Raw genomic sequence first — 21,406 nt, 5'->3', positions numbered from 1 at the left:
TGGCTGCAATCACCATCTGCGTTGATTTTGGAGCCCCCAAAAAATAAAGTCTAACACTGTTTCCCCATCTATTTGCCATGAAGTGATGGGACCGGATGCCATGATCTTCGTTTTCTGAATGTTGAGCTTTAAGCCAACTTTTTCACTCTCCTCTTTCACTTTCATCAAGAGGCTCTTTGTTTCTTCTTCACTTTGTGCCATAAGGGTGGTGTCATCTGCATATCTGAGGTTATTGATATTTCTCCCAGCAATCTTGATTCCAGCTTGTGCTTCACCCAGCCCAGCGTTTCTCATGATGTACTCTGCATAGAAGTTGAATAAGCAGGGTGACAATATACAGCCTTGACGTACTCCTTTTCCTATTTGGAACCAGTCTGTTGTCCCATGTCCAGTTCTAACTATTGCTTTCTGACCTGCATACAGATTTCTCAAGAGGCAGGTCAGGTGATCTGGTATTCCCATCTCTTACAGAATTTTCCACAGTTTATTGTGATCCACACAAAGGCTTTGGCATAGTCAATAAGGCAGAAATAGATGTTTTTCTGGAACTCTCTTGCCTTTTCAATGATCCAACAGCAATTTGATCTCTGGTTCCTCCAATTCATAATCTAATCTAAATTCATAATCTAAAATCATTGCTATGAAATATGGAGGATCCAGTAAATCTAACAGATCTGATTCTGTATATTCAAAGCGAGCATCTTGCAACTTACCTGCCCACACCTCATTGTGGGAAGAACAAAGTAGTGGCTATGAGGTTTTGAACCTTGACAAGCTGGATTCAAACCCCTGAGTTATTCTGGGCTCTGGTGGGTTCCTCTCCAGGATTCTTATTTCTTCCCTGTAAAACAGGTAATGATGGCAGCTATCTGGCAGGACTGAGAGGAGGATTTTTAAATCATAGTGATACAAGTAAAGCACTTAAAAATAAAGAAAACAAACAGATTTTAGCAAATGTGTAAGGGCACAGGCAGTCTGACTGCAAGGACATTTTTTAGATATTTATTTATTTATTTGGCTGTCCAGGCATTAATTGTGGAATGCAGGAATCTCATCCCCTGACCAGGGATTGAACTGAGGACCCCCTGCATTCGATGTGCAGAGTCTTAGCCACTGAACCACCAGGGAAGTTCCTGCAAGAACATTTTATACAGCAGTTTTGTGTAAGCACCCAGGTAGTTCAATTAAACTAGCAAAAGGAAGCAAAAAGCCTTGGTTAACAATAGTAAGTAGATGGTATCTACTTACTAAGCAATCAAAATTGCTTACAAACAAAATAAATAATCCTAAGCAAACAAAATAAATCCCATTGCTTTCTTAACCTTTTGACTTTTAACCCATCGGAATTCTATGTACACTCTAGACCAGGGATGGCCACCAGGCTCTATGTTTTAGCAAACCCTTTTCAGTGTGGGGGTGATACGCTGGAAAAAGGTTGAAAGAATTCCTAGGACTCATCTGGGTGCATTGGGAAGGTGTCCAGGCAGTTATTGAGGTCACTCCAGGAACAGGAGAAGCCACTGCAGCTGCCACAGAGCCACTGCTCTTTGTCCTTGTAATTCCAAATGGCTTGCTGGAACCAGGAAATAGGCAGCCATGGAACCAAGGGCCAGGCTGTAGTCTGGGAAGACGGACCAGAGGGGATGACCAGGGTGCCCACTGGCCACTTCCCTCACCTCCTCGCCTCTGCCTGAACCCTGAGCGAAGCCGCATCCCCACCCACCTTAAGCAGGTCCTATTTCAAGGGAACCAAGGGGCAGGACCAGAGAGGAGCTGCTCCCCAGCCTCCTCCACTGGCAGGTCCGGGCTTCAGGAAGCAGGTGGGAGAAGAGCCTGCAAGAGGGAGTCCTCGGGGCCAGCACACAGGAGCAGAGATCAAGGTTGGTGAGCCACCTGCCTGGGGTCCTTCCCCATCAGCTCAGCCCCCTTGCAAGAGGACAGAGCAAGCATCCAGGAGGGGGATATGCTGGCTGCTTGCTCCTGCTCATACAGAAATAACATTTTTCTCAAAGATAGGAGGCAGAAAATTACTTTCCACCCCTCATCCTAGACTTTCCTGAAGCTTCTGTCCCTGGATCCCAGGAGGCCTTCCTAGGGGTTCACCTGGGATCCCCTGAGAAAACTCCAGGTCTATCCTTCCCTGCAGGGGGCCAGGCCACCACCTCCACCCATTGAAGCAAGTCCCCGGGGAACACGGATGTGTTTCCAGTGTGGGCCCAGATCCCCCAGGAAGTTGGGCCAGGCTCTTTGCCCAGGGTCTTAGCCCAAACTCAAGTCCCTGCTGTTAGCTGGAAGTGTTTTGAAAAGAACACAGACAAACTGATGGCAGATTCAGGGCCCAGGCAGGCAGTCCACAGAGCCGGGTGACCAGAGGCCTTCTCAGCTTTGCTTGTGGCTTCAGGAAGGGGCCCCACACCCCAGGCCAAGAAAGGGCTGGGCAGTGGCAGACACAGAAGGTCAGGAGAGCCCTTTGTGGGGGATGGGGAGAATGGCCAGCAGGAGGGTGTCCCAGGACCCCCAAGCCTCAGCCCAAGGGGACGGATTGACCAAGGCCTCAGGAGAGAAGGAGGCTGAGGCAGTGGTTTAACAGCTGTAACCAAGTCAGACTCCCATCGTGTGAGTCCTCAGACCAGCACGGGAGGCCCCAGGTGAACGGGAAGGGGCTCCTGCCATAGAAGCTCAAACTAGTTCATTTCTGGATTTCTAGATTTCCAGAGCAAGGTTTGCTCAAGTTCTGCTATTTCTGTATGCCACTGAAATTGCTTTTTGCTAAACTGAATATGTGTAGATTACCTTTTAATTTCAGAAAGAATGTGTTTTTTAGGTTAATGTTTTTCTCTTTTGACTCAGTAGAGAAGTTTACAAAGTTTAAAACATATCCAGGGAGGTCTTTTCTGCCAATTTACAGGATAAAGAAGTTTTACATTAGGCCAAAAATAAGAGCTTAAGGAACTTCCAGTTCTACTGACAAAACCAGATTACTTGAAAACCTTCCCAATAGAAACAGCAGAAATTTCTGGATGCAGATAACAAGCAGCCCTTTAAATGTGCAGCCACATGTGGTGTGGGGACAGGATGACCCCTCATGTGCTCGGTGACAGCTCTCGGTCCAGGTGTCGCCTGCATGTCACTCCATCACGAAGGCACATTGTCCATCTGTAACCTCTGGGGTGAGACTCTGAGTCTGTGAAGAGCCTGTTTCTGCCCCTAGCTTATCCAGGGGTGGTCCGCATCCACTGGTGGGTTTTTTCTATCACTCCTCCCCCGTTTGTCAGCAGGCCTTTTTCATAGAGGTCAGCTGAGAGTCTTCAGCGCAGTCACAGAGCCGGGCAGGAGCCCACTATCTGAATGAGCAAAGAGCTCCCATGCGTAAAGGGCTGCCGGTCATGGGCGCAGGATGAGAAACTACACGGCACTTGGGGAAAGCGCACATGGAGCAGAGCTGGCTGAGTCCCACCTGCAAAGTACTGAAGTCAGAAACGCCAGCAACATGCAATAGTCCACTAAGATGTGTAAGAATGAAGTCATAACCCGTGGGAAATAAGAAACAGACAAAATATCTACGAGTAAAAAATAATGACAATAATTGAAACTAAGAACGAGTTAAGTAACAGATTCAATACAATTCATACAACAGAGGCAGGCTGAAAAGAATGACATTGACTATAGCCAAAGACAGAGCGAGTAAAGGCTAGGAGATTTGAGGACAGAAACTGAAGGTCAGACACAGAGCTGGCTGGAGTTCCAAGGAAAGAACAGAGAGAAGAGGAAGAAGGGCTGCGAGTGTTCCAAATCGATGACACTCGTGATCCTGAAACCAAAAGTGCAAGTTCCAAGAAAGGTAAATAAAAACTTACACCAGCCTAGATAAACAAAGAGAAAATACTGTTTTTAAAACTAGAGAAGAAAGACATTCTACTTAAAGAACTGAGAGCAAAATTCTCAATAACAGAAAGAGGCCAGAAAACAATGGGATAATTAGGTTGACAATAAAAGGAGAGCAAAATGTATACCTGGCAACACTACCTAAGAGCCATGTGGGTCCATCAGTAAGGGGACAATATACCCATACATACTGGCTGCCCGCATGGCTCAGTGGTAAAGAACCTGCCTGCCAGTCCAAGAGATGTGGGTTCAATCCCAGGGTCAGGAAGATCCCCTGAAGAAGGGAATGGCAACCTATTCTTGCCTGGAAAAATCCCACAGACAGAGGAGACTGGCAGGCTACAGACTATGGGGTCACAAAGAGTCGGACACGACCGAGTGACTAACACTTCTCAGACTGGCTTGTTTTGCTTGGTATACTCATTGAAGCTTCCTCCATGTCCTTTCATGGCTTGACAGTTCATTTCTTTTTGGTGCTGAGTAACAGTCCATTGTGTGAATGCACCATGGCTTTTTATCCCTTCCCTATAAGGGCTTGGATTCCAGGTTTGAGCACTTGTGAATAAAGTGCCATGGATGTCTGTGTTCAGGTTCTGTATGGACACAAGCTTTCAACACATGCTCACGCGTCATCTGTATCTTTGGTGGGGTGTGGTTTAGCTCTTTTGCCCACTTTTTGATCATGTTGTTTGTTTTCTTTCTGTTGTGTTTTAGGAGTTCCCTGCATAGTTTGGATAACAGAACTTTATCAGATATGCCTTCTGCACATATTCTTCCTAAGCCTGTGGCTTGTCTTTTTTTCTCTAACAATCATTATATTTTAAGACAGAATATTCGATACTGGCTATGCCTGTTGTCCACCAAATCCAGCTGGGTGTAAATGGAAAAAATGAGCAAGATAAAAATAAAAATATTGGCAGAAAAACAAAACAACAAAATATGCTAATGGATACTGTCATTCAAAAAATAGCTTCTACTTGTAAATAGACTGAAAAAATTAGGAATCCATTTGAACTCAGAAAATTGACATTATTCTTTAGCAAGTCAGATTTTTCCATGGTAGACATCCCAAGGTCATGGGGCACAGAGTAGCAGAAAGATAGCACGTATGGAAACAGAATCACACAATACTGTTTGATAGTCTGTTGCCTGCAACCATCTTTTGAAAATTATTTTTAAAAATTTTCTAATTTCTTCCTAATGAAGAAGATTGTCTGCTTTATATTTGGGGGAAGATGTGAAGAATCAGCTTTAAATAAAACATTCTGTTCTTTCCAATTTATACATTTTAAATAATAAAGTTATTTAAAATGCTCAAGGTCCCACAGTTTTTACTTCTCTCACTTCTTAGGTTAACATTAAACATAATAATGAATTTCCAACACATCTCTCCTAAGTTTCTCAGAGAATCTTAAATTTAAAAAAAGGAATGACTGTTCAAAGCTTTAGAAATGACATAACCACCCCTTTCTTTTATATACCAGTGAAATAGTCTCACCGACAAAGATGTCTTTGGAGGAGATGAAAGATCTCCACCTGGAGGAGAAATACCTGCAACCAGAAACCAAGGAAGTGAACGGAATTCTCATGACCAAGATGATAAGCGATAACTGGGACAAAATCTGGAATTTCCAAGCCAAGCCTGATGACCTTCTCATTGCAACCTACGCAAAAGCAGGTAGCTTGAAGAAAGTTGAGGTGGGGGGCCTTCAGCAGAGCCGGGATGCCTGGAGGTTCCTCAGATTTTAAAATTGCAGGTTTTCACCAGGGTCAGATGCTGGCTTCCCAGGTGGCACTAGTGGTAAAGAACCCACCTGCCAATGCAGGAGACAAAGGAGATGTGGGTCCAATACCTGGGTCAGGAATATCCCCTGGAGGGCAGGGCACCCCACTTCAGTATTCTTGCCTGGAGAATCCCATGGACAGAAGAGCCTGGGGGGCTACAATCGAGGGGTTGCAGAGTTGGACACAACTAAAGTGACTTAGCACACAGTTCCTGAAAAAATGAAAACCACTCTTATTGATGCACCCCAAACCCCCAGAGTCCACGAGCCTCCTTTTTATTTCGGTCCCTGATAGAGGAAGAAAAGGCCAGCCTCCCACAGAATCACATGAAAGCGCCGAGTCTTAGGAACAGCAGGAAGCTCCTAGGGGAAGCCTGTCCTCCCCAGGCTCTCCTGCACGTGGGGATGGAGCTGGAACTGAGCGTTTTGCCCAATGGGAAAAGCGCAAATGGTGTTAGTCCAAACCTGCATGCATACAGAGGGAAGGAATGGGGAGTGAGGAGGCGGCGGGGGTGGCGGGGGAGGTAGGCGTGGGGTGACACTTACAGAATCCTACAAAAGGGAGAGAAGCTTGTGGGGAGAACCAGAAGGGAAGAAGCAGAGAGGCCAGGCTCTGCAGCTAGAGGAGCAGAGACCTCAGAACCCGGAGGGCTGGATGGAGTGTGAGATGGAACCCCCTCAGTTATGTATGTATCGTTCAAGCAGTAGGGCCAAGGAAGGCAGAAAATTTTTCAGCTGTAGCCAGCCTGGGAGTGTCTCTCGGTGGCCAGTAGACGCTGCAAGAGGAGTCCGAGATGCTCAGAACCAGGAAGACTGCAGGGGGTGCCCCTGCCCCATGGTTCCTAACTGGCCATGTCACCATGCGTGTCTCTCCTCCGTAGCTCAGGATGCCTTCCCTAGCCTCACACTGCTCCTACCACACAGCACTGCCAACCAGGCCTGCTCAGAAAACTAGATGGTGGGGAGAGGGTGGGGTTGGGGGCCAGGAGTGGGGAGTGGCTCCTGCTTACTCCTATTGGAAGCTCTCAGTTTCTCAAAAATCATCTTTGTCTGGTTTGCATGTCTCTTGCTCAGATCTGAATGCAAATTGGCACTGCACCTCAGAGCAGAAATTTGCTCTTCCTTCACCTTGGAAATTATGCAGTCAACCCCCCAGACTCTCCCAGAACTCTCTCTGTAGCTGTGTTCTCCCACCTCCCCCACAGCCTCTCAATCCTCCCTACACCCACACCCCATCCCCCATCCCCTGCTTAAGCTTTCTAGCATGTGAATATGCCCACCTTAACCCTAGCTCTGAGGTTTCCTCCCTTGGATGCCCTGGCTTATTAACACAAGTGGACGCTCTCCTCCCCCTCTGACTGTTTCTCTCCAAAAGACCAGCTCAGCTGAGCCCACCTATCCATCCAGAGTGGGCTCCACTCCTCCTCTAAACTCCCAGGGCCCTTTGTACGGTCTTCATGGCTCTTACTGGAGACCTCTCAGTTATCTGTGTATTGTCTTATGTATCAGTGAGCGCCAGGCTTAGCTAAGAGTCAGGGGCAATAAATGCCTTTGATGTGAAAAGGAAAATGGACATGTGGTGGGTAGGGCACATGGGCTAGCTCTTTGCCCACCCACACGTCTGCATCCGTTAGGATTCAGTTTGGCTATATGTATCAGGAAACTCAAAAGTAAAAGCACTCTGGAGGTTAAAAGTCCAGGGCTAAAATGGCGGCTGTGCTGATCCTTAGAAACCCTGGGTCTTTGAACTTTCTGCTCCACCATCTATAGGCTTAGCTTTTGGTTTCATAGTCCAATATGACTGCTAGAGATCCAGCTATCACATGCATGTTCCAAACAGCAACACGGAGGCAGGAAGAAGGGAATGAGGTCATGTTCCTGCCCTTTAAAGACAGCTTCCCAAAATGTAATGGCATGGCCACCTTTAGCAGTAAGAAAGATTGAGAAAATAATCTTTTTATACAGCCTTTGGCTATGTGCTTGCATGCATGCTAAGTGGTTTCAGTCATGTCCAACTCTTTGTGACCCCATGGACTATAGCCCGTCAGCTCCTCTGTCCATGGGATTTTCCAGGCAAGAATACTGGAGTGGGTTGCCATGCCCTGCACCAGGGGATCTTCCCAACCCAGGGATCAAACCCACGTCTCTTGAGTCTCCTGCATTGGAAGGCAGGTTCTTTACCACTAAAACCATCTGGGCAGTCCAGCCTTTAGCTATATGCTTTGCTAAAAATTAAGCATCTATTAACTTGAGAAAGATGGGGAGAATGGATATTAACTAGGCAAGAAGCAGTCTTCGGTGTATGGTATCTCCTCCAACAAGACTGGAAGCTTGTTGGAGTATGGACAGTATCTGCCTCAACTTTGTATCTCCTGACATTCCTTTGAGTCAATATTCTTTCTCTCAGGTTACACTTTTTAGGTTCAAAACCCTATGCCAGGTATGAGGTCTGAGGGACAAAGGGACAAAAGGCCAGCCCCTACTCAGTGGAGCTCTCAGTCTCACAAGAAGGCAGGTGTGGGGGAGACCTTGGCAGTGGGGACAGGGGCTCAGAGCAGAGGCCCATCCATCGTGGGGGTCACGCAGGTGCTCAGCGTAAGCAGAGGTAGGTTTTACTGAATATGGGAATAATTGACGAAGAATGGAGTTGCCCAGAGAGCAGGCAGAACTGAGGTTAAGTAACCCTTCCAGGCACCACCTGGACCCAGGAGATCGTGGACATGATCCAGAACGACGGGGATCTGCAGAAGTGCCAGCGGGCCAACACCTTTGACCGGCACCCTTTCATCGAGTGGGCGCTTCCCCCGCCCCTCAGCTCAGGTATGTGCTGCCTGGGCCTGTGGGGCTGTGGCCTCTGCTGGGAAGGAGTCTGAGGATGGTTTAGGTCAACATACCTCCGTCAGCTGTGAGAAAAGACCCCTCAGTCCCTCTGCTGAGATACGGACTGGGTGGCTTCAGACAGCACATCTCCTGCGATTTCTCAAGGACTCAAGACTAGGCAGGAACATTCCACACAGGGGAGGCAGGGTTGAGGACAGCTGGCCTCCAGTGACCAGGAACCTCACCCCTGGGTCAGGTCTGCCCACTCCGGGAGGACTGGCTTCTGCTGTGTTACAATTCTGACCTGTCTGCCAGGGATCCAAGTTAAATTATACATAGTCCCTCTGTTATTAATATCAACAAATGGTGTGCTTCACACCAAAGATACTAAGAAATGTAGGAGAGTGCACACTTGAAGAGCTGGCAACCAGTTAGGAACAGAGGGTGTGTTTTTTTAGATTTTTCTTCTAATTGGAGCATAATTGCTTTACAATATTGTGTTGGTTTCTGCCATACATCAGCCTGAATCAGCTATATGTATACATATGTCCCCTCCTTCTTGAACCTGTCTCCCAGCCCTATATCCCACCCCTCTAGGTAATCATGGAGCCTGGAGCTGAGTTCCCTGTGCTAAACAGCAGCTTCCCACTAGCTATCTATTTCACATATGGTCATGTATACATGTCAGTGCTCTCTCACTTCGTCCCATCCTCTCCTTCCCTCGCTGTGTCCATAAGTCTGTAAGGGATTGCTTTTATAGAGTAAATAGCAGCAAAGAGTAGCTTTGCAATAGGACCCAACCTGATGGTGAAAAGACAGAGACTTTGGACTCAAAGAGTTCTGATTTGGATTCTTATCTGGACAACCTTGAGCACATTATTAAACCTCTCAAACTCTAATCATCCCTCATTTCTAAAAATACTGCCTGTTGAAAACCCATGATTGATTGAGCCAGTTATTCCAGCACCATCAGGCAAAAAAATTATCTTTTCTCACATCGAATTGCCTTGGCCCCTTCACAAAACTTGAATTTTACCTTCTATGTATGGGCTTCCCTGGTGGCTCACGTGATAAAGTATCTACCTGCAATGCAGGAGACCTGGTATCGATCTCTGGGTTGGGAAGATCTGCTGGAGAAGGGTATGACAACCCACTCCACTATTCTTGCCTGGAGAATTTCATGGACAGAGGAGCCTGGCAGGGGTCGCAAAAGAATGAGACGACTAAATGACTAACACACACACGCATATGGATGCATTCTGGATTTTCTGTTCTGCTCTTTTCCATTACGTGTCTCTCTTTGTGCCAATACCACACTGTTTGATGACTGTACTGTAGCTTTATATGAAAACATATAACTTGATGACACTGGGCGGGCCACCAGCCTAGGATGTAATTTGCAATGTGGAGTCGGGTGGAGGGTACCTGGCACGTGGTGAGTGTGGCTCCAGATGCTGGCAAAACAACGGAAATATGGATGAGAAGTGTTAGTTGAGCAGTGCCCTTGTTGCAGGTCTGGATCTCGCCAACAAGATGCCTTCTCCGAGGACTCTGAAGACGCACCTGCCTGTTCAGATGCTCCCCCCTTCCTTCTGGAAAGAGAACGCAAAGGTAAGGACAGCTACACACACACACACAAACAGAAGTCGCTCAGTCGTGTCCGACTCTTTGTGACCCCATGGATTGTAGCCCACCAGGCTCCTCCGTCTATGGGATTTTCCAGGCATGAATACTGGAGTGGGTTGCCGTTTCCTTCTCCAAGGACAGCTAAGCTTGATCCAGATACTCAGACTGTCTCCATCTAAGAGGAAACAACCCTGGACCTCAAAAGATAGGTGCCCGGTGCAGGTTCCAGTTGGGCAGTGAGCTGAGACCCCTCCCTGTACCCACCACTCCAGCCTGGATCCATCTTTCTCCCAGAATATTCCTTCTGGGTACCAGTAGACTAGACTCCAAGCAGCGCCATCCTCATCAACCATCAGCTGAGCCACGTTCACAGACAGTGAGCAACGAGGCAGGGCCCCTGCTTCCTGGGGAGGCAGTCATATCAGTGTGAATCCTCCAGGAGCCAAGCCAGGGCTGAGTAAGATGTGAAGGGGGTTTATTTAGGGAAAACCTGTGAGGGAAGAGGGAGACCCCAGAGGGTGGGGGGCCCAGGACCACATGTGGTGTCTAGAAATCATCTCCGTCATGGATAAGCTCCCAGCAAGAGCCATGCCTCTGTCCTCTATTTTTAAATTTTTGTTTTAGCAAATTGAGATCCTATAAATGCAGTGTACACTGAATGTACTAGTGTTTTGTTTTGTTTCTGATGTCAGCTTCATCAGTGAGTCTGAAAATCAGGCTTCTCCATCCATGGGATTTTCCATGCAAGAGTACTGGAGTGGGGTGCCATTGCCTTCTCCGAATGAAATACAGAATATACCCCAAATATCAGCTAAGAGATTTGCAAAGAAAAGTGTAACAAACATTTGCAGACTCAAATGCTTGTCTCGGCTGGACTGTCCATCTCTCTGTGGGCAGGCTACTTTGCAGACCCAACCACAGACCCTTCCATGCTCTGGGCTGAGCCCTTTCCAGGGGAGCTACACAGTCAAGGCTGTTTAGCCAAAACACTCTCTACTTAGCGCAAAGCTCAGAGATGCAATGTGAGTGGCTGCTTTTGAGTTTCTCTGCTCTGGTTTCCGTGGTGCTCCATCACCTCATCTCATCCATCTCCCATCAGAGGTGCCATAGGTTTCCATATATCAAATGCTATCACCTTATTTGCTGCCCTGAGATTACACCCAGATCACCATGACTTCGAAAACATCTTGATTTATTCCTACAGAGAGTTAACGTAATTTCAGTGCTCTAGAACGAATATTATTTCCAAATGATGTTTTTAGACTCAAAGTCAGAAGACACGCTAACATGTATTTTGTCATCAGATTAACAGCTTCTTTTTGAAACCAGGCCTTCTAAAATGTCACAGTCTCCATGACAGCACATTCTTTTATCTGCTGAGAACTGTGGATTGTTTGAGTAGGAGAAAGTGCGGGCGAGATTAGTCCAAGCTTTTCCCATTATGATGGGGCAGGGAGCTAAATGGAGTTCCCCAAAGACACCTGCATCCCAGCCCCTCCCAGACCCTGCAAATGCACCTCACCTGTAGAGTGCACTTGGCAGGTGTGATTAAATCGAGCATCTTGAGACCGAAGATCTTATGGTTACCTGGACAGCCCTGAGCATCGTCACAAGGATCCTGATGGGAAGGAGGTGAGAAGGTGGAAGTACAACGTGAAGGATGTGACACCTGACACAGAAGTGGGGGCGATTCCAGGGCAGAGTTCATGCCCAGGCACACAGATGGCCTCAGGTTCCAGGAACTGCAGGGAAGTTTGTCCCCTGCCCTGGAGCCAGCCCCACAGCCAGCTTGAATCCAATCCAGTGACCCCGAGCTCCAGACTGTAAGAGAGCCAACTTCTTGCTGTTTTAAGGCTCTCCACCTGTGGCAATTTGTCACAGCAGCAGCCAGAGACTCGCACAGATGGATTGCAGACTCAGAACATGTGAGTGTGTGGCCTTTGCTCCCACTTGGACATCTGACTCCAGACCGGATGCATTTCAGCAGGTCCCCATCCAGCTGGAGCTTCCCCGATTCTGATTACTCAGCTTCTATTTGCTTAAAAAAAAAAACAAGTGATAACCAACATAAGCATTGAGAAATGTGTTTACTTGATCCTAAGACCTTGATGCTGGGCATCCCTTTGGGTTTTCCGAGAATGTTCATGGACACTGGAGGGCTGTTCAGTGGGAGGAAAGAGGCAAAGGGCAGGGTTCCTGCAGTGCTGGGCTCACAGGAGGAGCCAAGGCTGCAGGACCTGTGCTAATTTGATCAGATGGAAACACCTCCCCCCACCCCCTACCCAGGGGGACTGGTCTGCTGAGTATGCACAACACAGGGAACACGCTTGAGAAACCATCCATGGGCTCATCCCCAGAGCGCCCTGCCTACTTTATGTCTCTACTTCTACATCTGACAGTTGATCCCACATGCAAAGGAATAAAATGGGACCACTCTCTCACACCAGACAAAAATGAACTCAAGATGGATCAAAGATCTGAATGGAAGACCTGGAACCACAAGATCCCTAGAAAAGAATACAGGTAGTACACTGTTTGATATCAGTCTCAACAATGATTTTCTTGGATTTGACATAAAAAGTAAAAATAAACAAGTGAGACTACATCAAACTAAAAAGCTTCTGCACAGTGAAGGAAACCACCAACGTAAGAAAAAGACATTGTACAGGAGACAGAGATCACCATTCAGGTATGACCTAAATCAAATCCCTTCTGATTATACAGTGGAAGTGAGAAATAGATTTAAGGGCCTAGATCTGATAGATAGAGTGCCTGATGAACTATGGAAGGAGGTTTGTGACATTGTACAGGAGACAGGGATCAAGACCATCCCCATGGAAAAGAAATGCCAAAAAGCAAAATGGCTGTCTGAGGAGGCCTTACAAATAGCTGTGAAAAGAAGAGAAGTGAAAAGCAAAGGAGAAAAGGAAAGATATAAGCATCTGAATGCAGAGTTCCAAAGAATAGCAAGAAGAGATAAGAAAGCCTTCCTAAGCTACCAATGCAAACAAATAGAAGAAAACAACAGAATGGGAAAGACTAGAGATGTCGTCAAGAAAATTAGAGATACCAAGGGAACAGTTCATGCAAAGATGGGCTCAATAAAGGACAGAAATGGTATGGACCTGACAGAAGCAGAAGATATTAAGAAGAGGTGGCAAGAATACACAGAAGAACTGTACAAAAAAAGAGCTTCACGACCCAGATAATCACAATGGTGTGATCACTCACCTAGAGCCAGACATCCTGGAATGCAAGTCAAGTGGGCCATAGAAAGCATCACTATGAACAAAGCTAGTGGAGGTGATGGAATTCCAGTTGAGCTGTTTCAAATCCTGAAAGATGATGCTGTGAAAGTGCTGCACTCAATATGCCAGCAAATTTGGAAAATTCGGCAGTGGCCACAGGCCTGGAAAAGGTCAGTTTTCATTCCAATCCCAAAGAAAGGCAATGCCAAAGAATGCTCAAACTACTGCACAATTGCACTCATCTCACACACTAGTAAAGTAATGCTCAAAATTCTACAAGCCAGGCTTCAGCAGTACATGAACTGTGAACTTCCAAATGTGCAAGCTGGTTTTAGAAAAGGCAGAGGAACCAGAGATCAAATTGCCAACATCTGCTGGATCATGGAAAAAGCAAGAGAGTTCCAGAAAAACATCTATTTCTGCTTTATTGACTATGCCAAAGCCCTTGACTGTGTGGATCACAATAAACTATGGCAAATTCTGAAAGAGATGGGAATACCAGACCACCTGATCTGCCTCTTGAGAAATTTGTATGCAGGTCAGGAAGCAACAGTTAGAACTGGACATGGAACAACAGACTGGTTCTAAATAGGAAAAGGAGTACGTCAAGGCTGTATATTGTCACCCTGTTTATTTAACTTATATGCAGAGTATATCATGAGAAACGCTGGGCTGGAAGAAGCACAAGCTAGAATCAAGATTGCCAAGAGAAATATCAATAACCTCAGATATGCAGATGACACCACCCTTATGGCACAAAGTGAAGAGGAACTAAAAAGCCTCTTGATGAAAGTGAAAGTGGAGAGTGAAAAAGTTGGCTTAAAGCTCAACATTCAGAAAACGAAGATCATGGCATCTGGTCCCATCACTTCATGGCAGATAGATGGGGAAACAGTGGAAGCAGTGTCAGACTTTATTTTTCTGGGCTCCAAAATCACTGCAGATGGTGATTGCAGCCATGAAATTAAAAGATGCTTACTCCTTGGAAGGAAAGTTATGACCAACCTGTATAGCATATTCAAAAGCAGAGATATTACTTTGCCAACAAAAGTCCGTCTAGTCAAGGCTATGGTTTTTCCTGTGGTTATGTATGGATGTGAGAGTTGGACTGTGAAGAAAGCTGAGCGCCGAAGAATTGATGCTTTTGAACTGTGGTGTTGGAAAAGACTCTTGAGAGTCCCTTGGACTGCAAGGAGATCCAACAAGTCCATCCTAAAGGAGATCAGTCCTGGGTGTTCATTGGAAGGACTGATGGTGAAGCTGAAACTCCAATACTTTGGCCAGCTCATGCGAAGAGTTGACTCATTGGAAAAGACCCTGATGCTGGGAGGGATTGGGGGCAGGAGGAGAAGGGGACAACAGAGGATGAGATGGCTGGATGGCGTCACTGACTCAATGGACATGAGTTTGAGTGAATTCCAGGAGTTGGTGATGAGCAGGGAGGCCTGGAGTGCTGCGATTCATGGGGTCGAAAAGAGTTGGACACGACTGAGCGACTGAACTGAACTGAACTGAGTGGGAGGAAATACTTGAAAATCCTATGTCTGATAAAAGGGTAATATACAAAGTATATGGAGAACGCACTCAACACAGAAGGAAAAAAGAAAAAAGCAAGCAATCTGTGGCTCTATCAAAATTGTAAACATATCTATCTTTGTCCTGCAATTCACAGTGCAGACTTGGTCACAAAATTTTCCAAAATACCTTTCTGGAAAAAAAAGGCCTTTACAGCACAGGGCAGCCGGGGTGGGGGGTGGGAGGAAGGGGAGTGGGACAAGCCCAGAAGCAGCTTTGCCTCTCCCAGGAAGGGACAGGTCACCAGCAGCTCCAGTGGTAGATGTAGCACTGCACTGGGATCCCGCAATCTTATCAGGGATGATGGTCATTGTGAGGAGGCAATTCCTCGGGTGCTCAGAAGGCAGAGGCAGCCCTGCCCTACAAGTAGGGTAGACACCCTGCTCAGTGACAGCCAACGGGACCTTCCTCTCCTCACCTGAGTAACACCTCGGGGCCTCCCCTGTCCCAGAAATAGCAGAGGTAGCGTGACTGCAGCACTTGTCATGCTAAGCAGGACACCTGAGAGAAAGCGTGTGTTGTCCCTGACCCTGCTAAGACCACAGCTGTAATCAGAACTGTGCCAGGCAAACTGGAGACAGTCACAGAAAGCACAGGTCTAGTCACTCAGACAGGATGGTCCAAGACAGCAGTCCCTAGCCTTTCTGGAACCAGGGACCAATTTCGAGGAAGACAATTTTTCCACGGACCAGGGCGGGGAGCGGGGACGATGGTTTGGGGATGATTCAAGCGCATTACATTTTGTGCACCTTATTTCTGATCTAATGCTACTGATCTGACAGGAGGTACCAGTCTGAAGACCTGAGGTTGAGGAAAGTGAAAGTGTTAGTCGCTCAGTGTCTAGCTCTTTGCAACTCTATGGACTGTAGCCCCCAGGCTCTTCTGTCCATGGGAGTCTCCAGGCAAGAATACTGGAGTGGGTATTCATTCCCTTCTCCAGAGGCTGTTTCTGACCCAGGGACTGAACCTGAGTCTCCCACATTTCAGGCAGATTCTTTACCATCTGAGCCACCAGAGAAGCCCCCAAGAATACTGGAATGGGTAGCCATTCCCTTTTCCAAGGGATCTTCCCAACCCAGGTCCATCTAACAACACAGGCTAAGGTCTACGGTCTAAGTCCTTCAAACAACACGGGCTCTTCCCGAACAGTGACCTTTCCTGTATTATTTCCTCTGTGTCCATCCCTTTCTTGGCTGACTGCAGATCATCTACGTGGCCAGGAATGCCAAGGACTGCCTGGTATCCTATTACCATTTCTCAAGAATGAATAAGATGGTGCCAGACCCTGGCTCCTGGGAGGAGTATGTCGAGACCTTCAAAGCTGGGAAAGGTGAGCGAAAGGAAACTGAGGTCCACGCCTCCGTTTTTACCCTCCCACATATCAGAGAGGCATGGTTTCTGCTGAGCGACTGGGCTGCTCGAGGTTCTGGAAGGACACAGGTGTCGCCCAGACAGGGTTACTGTTCAGGGGTCACTGTCCCGAGGTCACAGTAAGATGCTACTTAGAACACTGTGGGTGGAGGGTCACAAACTCGCAGGTGATGATGCAGGATCCAGGGGCGTGGCCAGGTGCTGAGGCAGTTCCTAGGGAGACAGTCGGCCACAGGGAGCTGCAGGGAAAGAATCACCCTGCACACCCCCCTGGCCCTGGGTGGGACACAGAAGACAGAGGATCCAGTGACACTGACCACAGGGTCAACCTCGCAGGGGGAGGAGGGTGGGGGTGGCTCGGGGGCCAGGGGAGGACACTGTGCATCCCCTCCCCCCATTCTCCATCACAGAGACTAAAGGGGCCCAAACATCTGGTCACTGGGATTCTTCAGAATGGATTCACAGCTTCTCTTCACAGTCAGCCTGTGTTGTTCAGTTGCTCAGTTGTGTCTGACTCTTTGCGATCCCATGGACTGCAGCATACCAGGCTTCCCTATCCTTCACCATCCCACAGAGTTTGTTCAAATTCATGTCCATTCAGCTGGTGATGCCATCCAACCATCTTATCCTCTGTCACCATCTTCTCCTCCTGCCCTAAATCTATCCCAGAGTCAGGGTCTTTTCCAGTGCGTCAGCTCTTTGCATCATGTGGCCAAAGTATTGGAGCTTCAGGTTCAGCATCAGTCCTTCCAATGAATATTCAGAATTGATTTCATTTAGAATTGACAGGTTTGATCCCTTTGCAGTCCAATGGACTCTCAACAGTCTTCTCCAACACCACAGTTAGAAAGCATCAATTCTTTCGCCCTCAGCCTTCCTTATGGTCCAACTCTCACATCTGTACATGACTACTGGAAAAACCATAGCTTTGACTATACGGGCCTTTGTTCCCTTAATCAGTATGTTGGGGAACAGTATTTATCTCAAAACGCTGGTCTGGCCCCACGCGGTGATGTAAGGGGAACACAGACCTGCCCCCTGCCCTGGGGACAGTTTCTCATAGGGGAATAAGTTCAAGGGTGGGAACAGAAGCCACAGAATCCAGGGTACTTTTTATCAACTCCCTAAATATATCAGATCAGATCAGATCAGATCAGTCGCTCAGTCGTGTCCGACTCTTTGCGACCCCATGAATCACAGCACGCCAGGCCTCTCTGTCCATCACCAACTCCCGGAGTTCACTCAGACTCACATCCATTGAGTCAGTGATGCCATCCAGCCATTTCATCCTCTGTCGTCCCCTTCTCCTCTTGCCCCCAATCCCTCCCAGCATCAGAGTCTTTCCAATGAGTCAACACTTCGCATGAGGTGGCCAAAGTACTGGAGTTTCAGCTTTAGCATCATTCCTTCCAAAGAAATCCCAGGGCTGATCTCCTTCAGAATGCACTGCTTGGATCTCCTTGCAGTCCAAGGGACTCTCAAGAGTCTTCTCCAACACCGCAGTTCAAAAGCATCAATTCTTTGGTGCTCAGCTTTCTTCACAGTCCAACTCTGAAATCCATACATGACCACAGGGAAAACCATAGCCTTGACTACACGAAATATATATACACATATAAAAAAAAATCCCTGTCTCTGCAAATAAGAATTCTAGTTGTGTTTTTCAAATGTCCTCTTTTATTTGAGACGCCAGTGCTTATTTCAGAAGCTTCAGGTTAATACTGACACCCACTTCTGTCTCCCTCCCGTCAGTGCTGTGGGGCTCCTGGTACGACCACGTGAAGGGCTGGTGGCACGCCAAGGACCAACATCGCATCCTCTACCTCTTCTACGAGGACATGAAGGAGGTGAGGGCCATGCGACCACCGCCGCTTCCAGCCGTGTCCTTGAGGGGATCAAACTATAGTCACACCTACTGACCACACCAGGCCTCTCTCCCTGGTGCCCTGTCCAACTCAGCTTTATCCTCAAATGATGCAACTACTTTTTCTTTTTTTCTCTCTTGTTTTCTTTTTTCTTTCTCCAATCTTTATTTTTTCCTTAATATATTTATTTTATTGAAGTAGAGTTGACACTGTTCCAAGTGCACAGCAAGGTGATTCAGTTATACATATACACATATATTATTTTCAGATTATCTGCCATTATAGGTTATGACAAGATATTGACTACAGTTCCCTGTGCTATCCCTCTGTTGCTCATTGCATCTCTGTTTTTTACTTAGAAATCTAGCATTCTATTCATACTAAGTCATATAATACTATTCATACTAAGTCATATTCATACTAATAAGTGAAATCAAAATGTCATACATTTTTTCCTAAAAAATCTTCCAACTTTGTTTCTGATCACAATTTTCAGATGATCCTCCACTTAGGAAGTCTCACGCACTTTTACAATTTGATTAATCCTGCCACTTACGAACCATGTTTCTTCACCTACAAAATGCAAATCAGCTCTTTTTGTGCCTCAGGATATTACCAGGAAGATTTAGAAGATGACTTGTAAAGCTCCTGGCATCCACACTCCAAACCCACTCCACACACTGAAGTTTAGTCCACACACATGCTGGCAGGCCTGGTCCCATGTGGTTCCACTCATCGAGTGTCAAGGGCATCACCCGGTCACTCTCGCACCCAGGGATCAGTGCCCTAGAATTACAAAACCACCCCTGGGCCCTTGCTGAGAGGTTCTCTGGAATCTAGTCAGACTCCAAAGGTCCTTCCTCTGCATGTCTGTGATTAGAAAGAACAGGCCACAAGGGCTTTCGTTCCTGGGTCAGTGTGAGGTCCCCTAATTCAGCCTCTGACAGACCTTGTGTTTAACTTGCAGACGCTGTGCCATCTCTGGTCCTAGAGTCACTCCCCTCTTTCTGTCCCTCTGTGTTTCTTCCTCCAGGGGACACACTCCCTGCCCTGAAGCCCGTGCTCACCCTGCATGTGTGCACGCAGGCAGGACGTTTCCGGATGGGTGTCACAGGGCTGTGCCCATGTTTCTCTCCCCTCCTTCTCGGTCAGCCTCCCTGGGGCTAGGAGAGCCCTCATGTCTATGTCCTTCCTTCCCAAGACCGTCCAGCGCCATCCACAGTCATTCCCCCAAGGAAGACACATCGACTATAATTGAGCTGCTCTCTTAAGTCGTCCCTCCCCAAACAGTTTGCCTAACAGAACATCACCCCTTCGTGGAAAACCCCCAACTACTTGACTTTTTGTGACTGTTCCACATACAGGATCCAAGGCGGGAAATTCGGAAGATCCTGAAGTTTCTGGAGAAAGAGGTGTCAGAGGAAGTTCTGGACAAAATCATCCATCACACGTCCTTTGAGGTCATGAAGGAGAACCCGATGGCCAACTATACCACGCTGCCCACCAGCATCATGGACCACTCCATCTCCCCCTTCATGAGGCGAGGTACACAAGGGAGGGATGGAGAGAGGGAGCGAGGGAGGCCACAGGCTCAGAGGTTGGACAGGACTCCAGCCCCTTTCTGTTTCCCAGTCATGCTTCCGGCTCCCGCACTTGTGCTGTTGGCAACACTCCCAACAGTGTCTGAGGAGCAGACCCCATAATCCGCCCTGTGCCAGCCCCTGGGTGCATCCTCACCCAACCCCCTCCCCAGACTCACTGAGGTTTCGCCTCCTTGCAGGAATGCCTGGGGACTGGAAGAACTACTTCACGGTGGCTCAGAATGAGGATTTTGACAAGGACTACGAGAGGAAGATGGCTGGGAGCACCCTGACATTCCGCACGGCCCTCTGAGTTTCAGGACCCAGCAAGGCCTCCTCACTGACTTTAGACATGTGAGCCTCACCATCAGGATGCTGAAAACAATGATTCCCTCCCTTTCGTCCTGACCTTTGCATGCTGTCTGCAGATCCCATGTCCCAAGATACACAAAATACAATCAAACGCTGAGTAGAAAGAAGTTTTAAGTTAAATTGCTCGGTGGTTCACAGAGGCTCAGCCATGTAAGGAGCTGGAGCAAAGTAAATGCACGACTTAATCCCAACATTAAATCACAGCACCTGGTGAGCCTCCCAGGGTCAAGGCTGGAGGAAAGAGAAAAAAGGGCCAGCCCAGAGCTTCAACACAAGAGAGATGCAAAGAGATGAGGAGTGGGCCCTGGAGAACATGAGAGGGATCAGGTCTTATCCCCTGAGGTCCAGAGCGAGAGCCTGAGAGGGCCTCACTCACAGAGACTCCAGGCCTCGAGGCTCAGGGCCTAGAGGGGTGCGAGGAGTGGGGTCTGAGGCTCAGACTGAGACACAGATGGTCCCAAGTCCAGGGACCAAACCATAAGGATCTCAGAGCAAATATAGGCCAGAAAACCAGGGAGGCTTTATTGATAAATTCCAGGTAGACTTCTTGGAGAGAGGAAAGAAGCCCTGACTTAGCCCAAGAGAAATGAAATAGAAGAGAACAGCCAGCACCATGGGCACCTACCTCCAGGACAAGGTGACTGTCCTGTCTCTGGAGGAATCAGCACCGTGTTATTCCTTGTAGACAGATGCTCTTAGAATTTTCAGGAAGGCTGAGTCTTTTAGTTTCATATGTCCTGATTCTCCTTGTTAAAGCCTGCTCAAGGAAGCGTCCACCCTCATTCACACAGGTTGTACTAAGGTCAGTGCTTTGTTTTAAAAGAGAGTCAGGAAATAGATAACTAATGAGAACCTCCTCTACAGCTCAGGGAGCTCTACTCAATACTCTGTAATAGCCTATATGGGAACATAATCTAAAAAGAGTGGACATATTCCCTTTGTTGTGTGCCTGAAACTAACCCAACATTGCAAATCAACTAGACCTTAATAAAAAAAATGTTTTAAATAGATGTGTCAAAAAAACAAGTAAAGAAAAGAAAGAAAGTTGGGAAGTTTCCCTCTGTAGGCGTGCCGCTTTCATGTCAGGTGCCACCTCCTCCTCCAAGGACCTCAGTCAGCAGCCTGTGCTCTTTCACCTTCTAAGCAAGCTTGCAAATCATTAACCACAGGACAGATAATCCTGTGTGTGTGTGTGTGTGTGCCTGCTCCCCAACACATGGCCTCTTGGGTGGAACCACGGGGAACCCACTCCCCGTGGGGCAGAGGGAGGGGGCCCAGCT

General features: G+C 47.5%; 1 protein-coding gene and 1 long non-coding RNA gene across 3 annotated transcripts; one reads left to right on the top strand and one right to left on the bottom strand.

Annotated features, from left to right (window-relative positions):
• Nucleotides 1–259: 259 nt before the first annotated feature.
• LOC113901256 lies at nucleotides 260–21,176 on the bottom strand. 2 transcript variants are annotated; one of them, XR_003513376.1, is made up of 5 exons: nucleotides 20,752–21,176; nucleotides 11,638–12,153; nucleotides 9,915–10,081; nucleotides 714–3,457; nucleotides 260–302 (listed from the first exon to the last, which is right to left on the bottom strand). It is a non-coding gene; the product is annotated as an uncharacterized LOC113901256 (long non-coding RNA). The 2 variants fall into 2 exon arrangements; XR_003513377.1 differs by lacking the exon at nucleotides 260–302 and having other exon boundaries at nucleotides 549–841; nucleotides 20,752–21,167.
• On the top strand, nucleotides 4,653–20,640 carry LOC113901255 (sulfotransferase 1C1). Its single transcript, XM_027555436.1, has 7 exons — nucleotides 4,653–5,563; nucleotides 8,361–8,489; nucleotides 10,003–10,100; nucleotides 16,142–16,268; nucleotides 18,062–18,156; nucleotides 19,539–19,719; nucleotides 19,955–20,640. Exons 1-7 carry the CDS (start codon nucleotides 5,392–5,394, stop codon nucleotides 20,065–20,067), a joined length of 915 nt encoding a protein of 304 aa, XP_027411237.1. The 5' UTR covers nucleotides 4,653–5,391; the 3' UTR covers nucleotides 20,068–20,640.
• Nucleotides 21,177–21,406: the final 230 nt, after the last annotated feature.

Source organism: Bos indicus x Bos taurus, chromosome 11, assembly GCF_003369695.1.
Source record: "Bos indicus x Bos taurus breed Angus x Brahman F1 hybrid chromosome 11, Bos_hybrid_MaternalHap_v2.0, whole genome shotgun sequence".
NCBI classification, from domain to species: Eukaryota; Metazoa; Chordata; class Mammalia; order Artiodactyla; family Bovidae; genus Bos; species Bos indicus x Bos taurus.
Note: the sequence above shows the minus strand (reverse complement) of the source record. Positions and strands in the feature narration are given on the sequence as shown.

Excerpts from the sequence above, each read along its gene's own strand:
- LOC113901255 (XM_027555436.1), top strand. The coding sequence starts at position 5,392 with ATGTCTTTGGAGGAGATGAAAGATCTCCACCTGGAGGAGAAATACCTG. Across the intron at positions 5,564-8,360 it reads TGCAACCTACGCAAAAGCAG|GCACCACCTGGACCCAGGAG; the intron begins GTAGCTTGAAGA and ends TAACCCTTCCAG. Across the intron at positions 18,157-19,538 it reads TCTACGAGGACATGAAGGAG|GATCCAAGGCGGGAAATTCG; the intron begins GTGAGGGCCATG and ends TTCCACATACAG.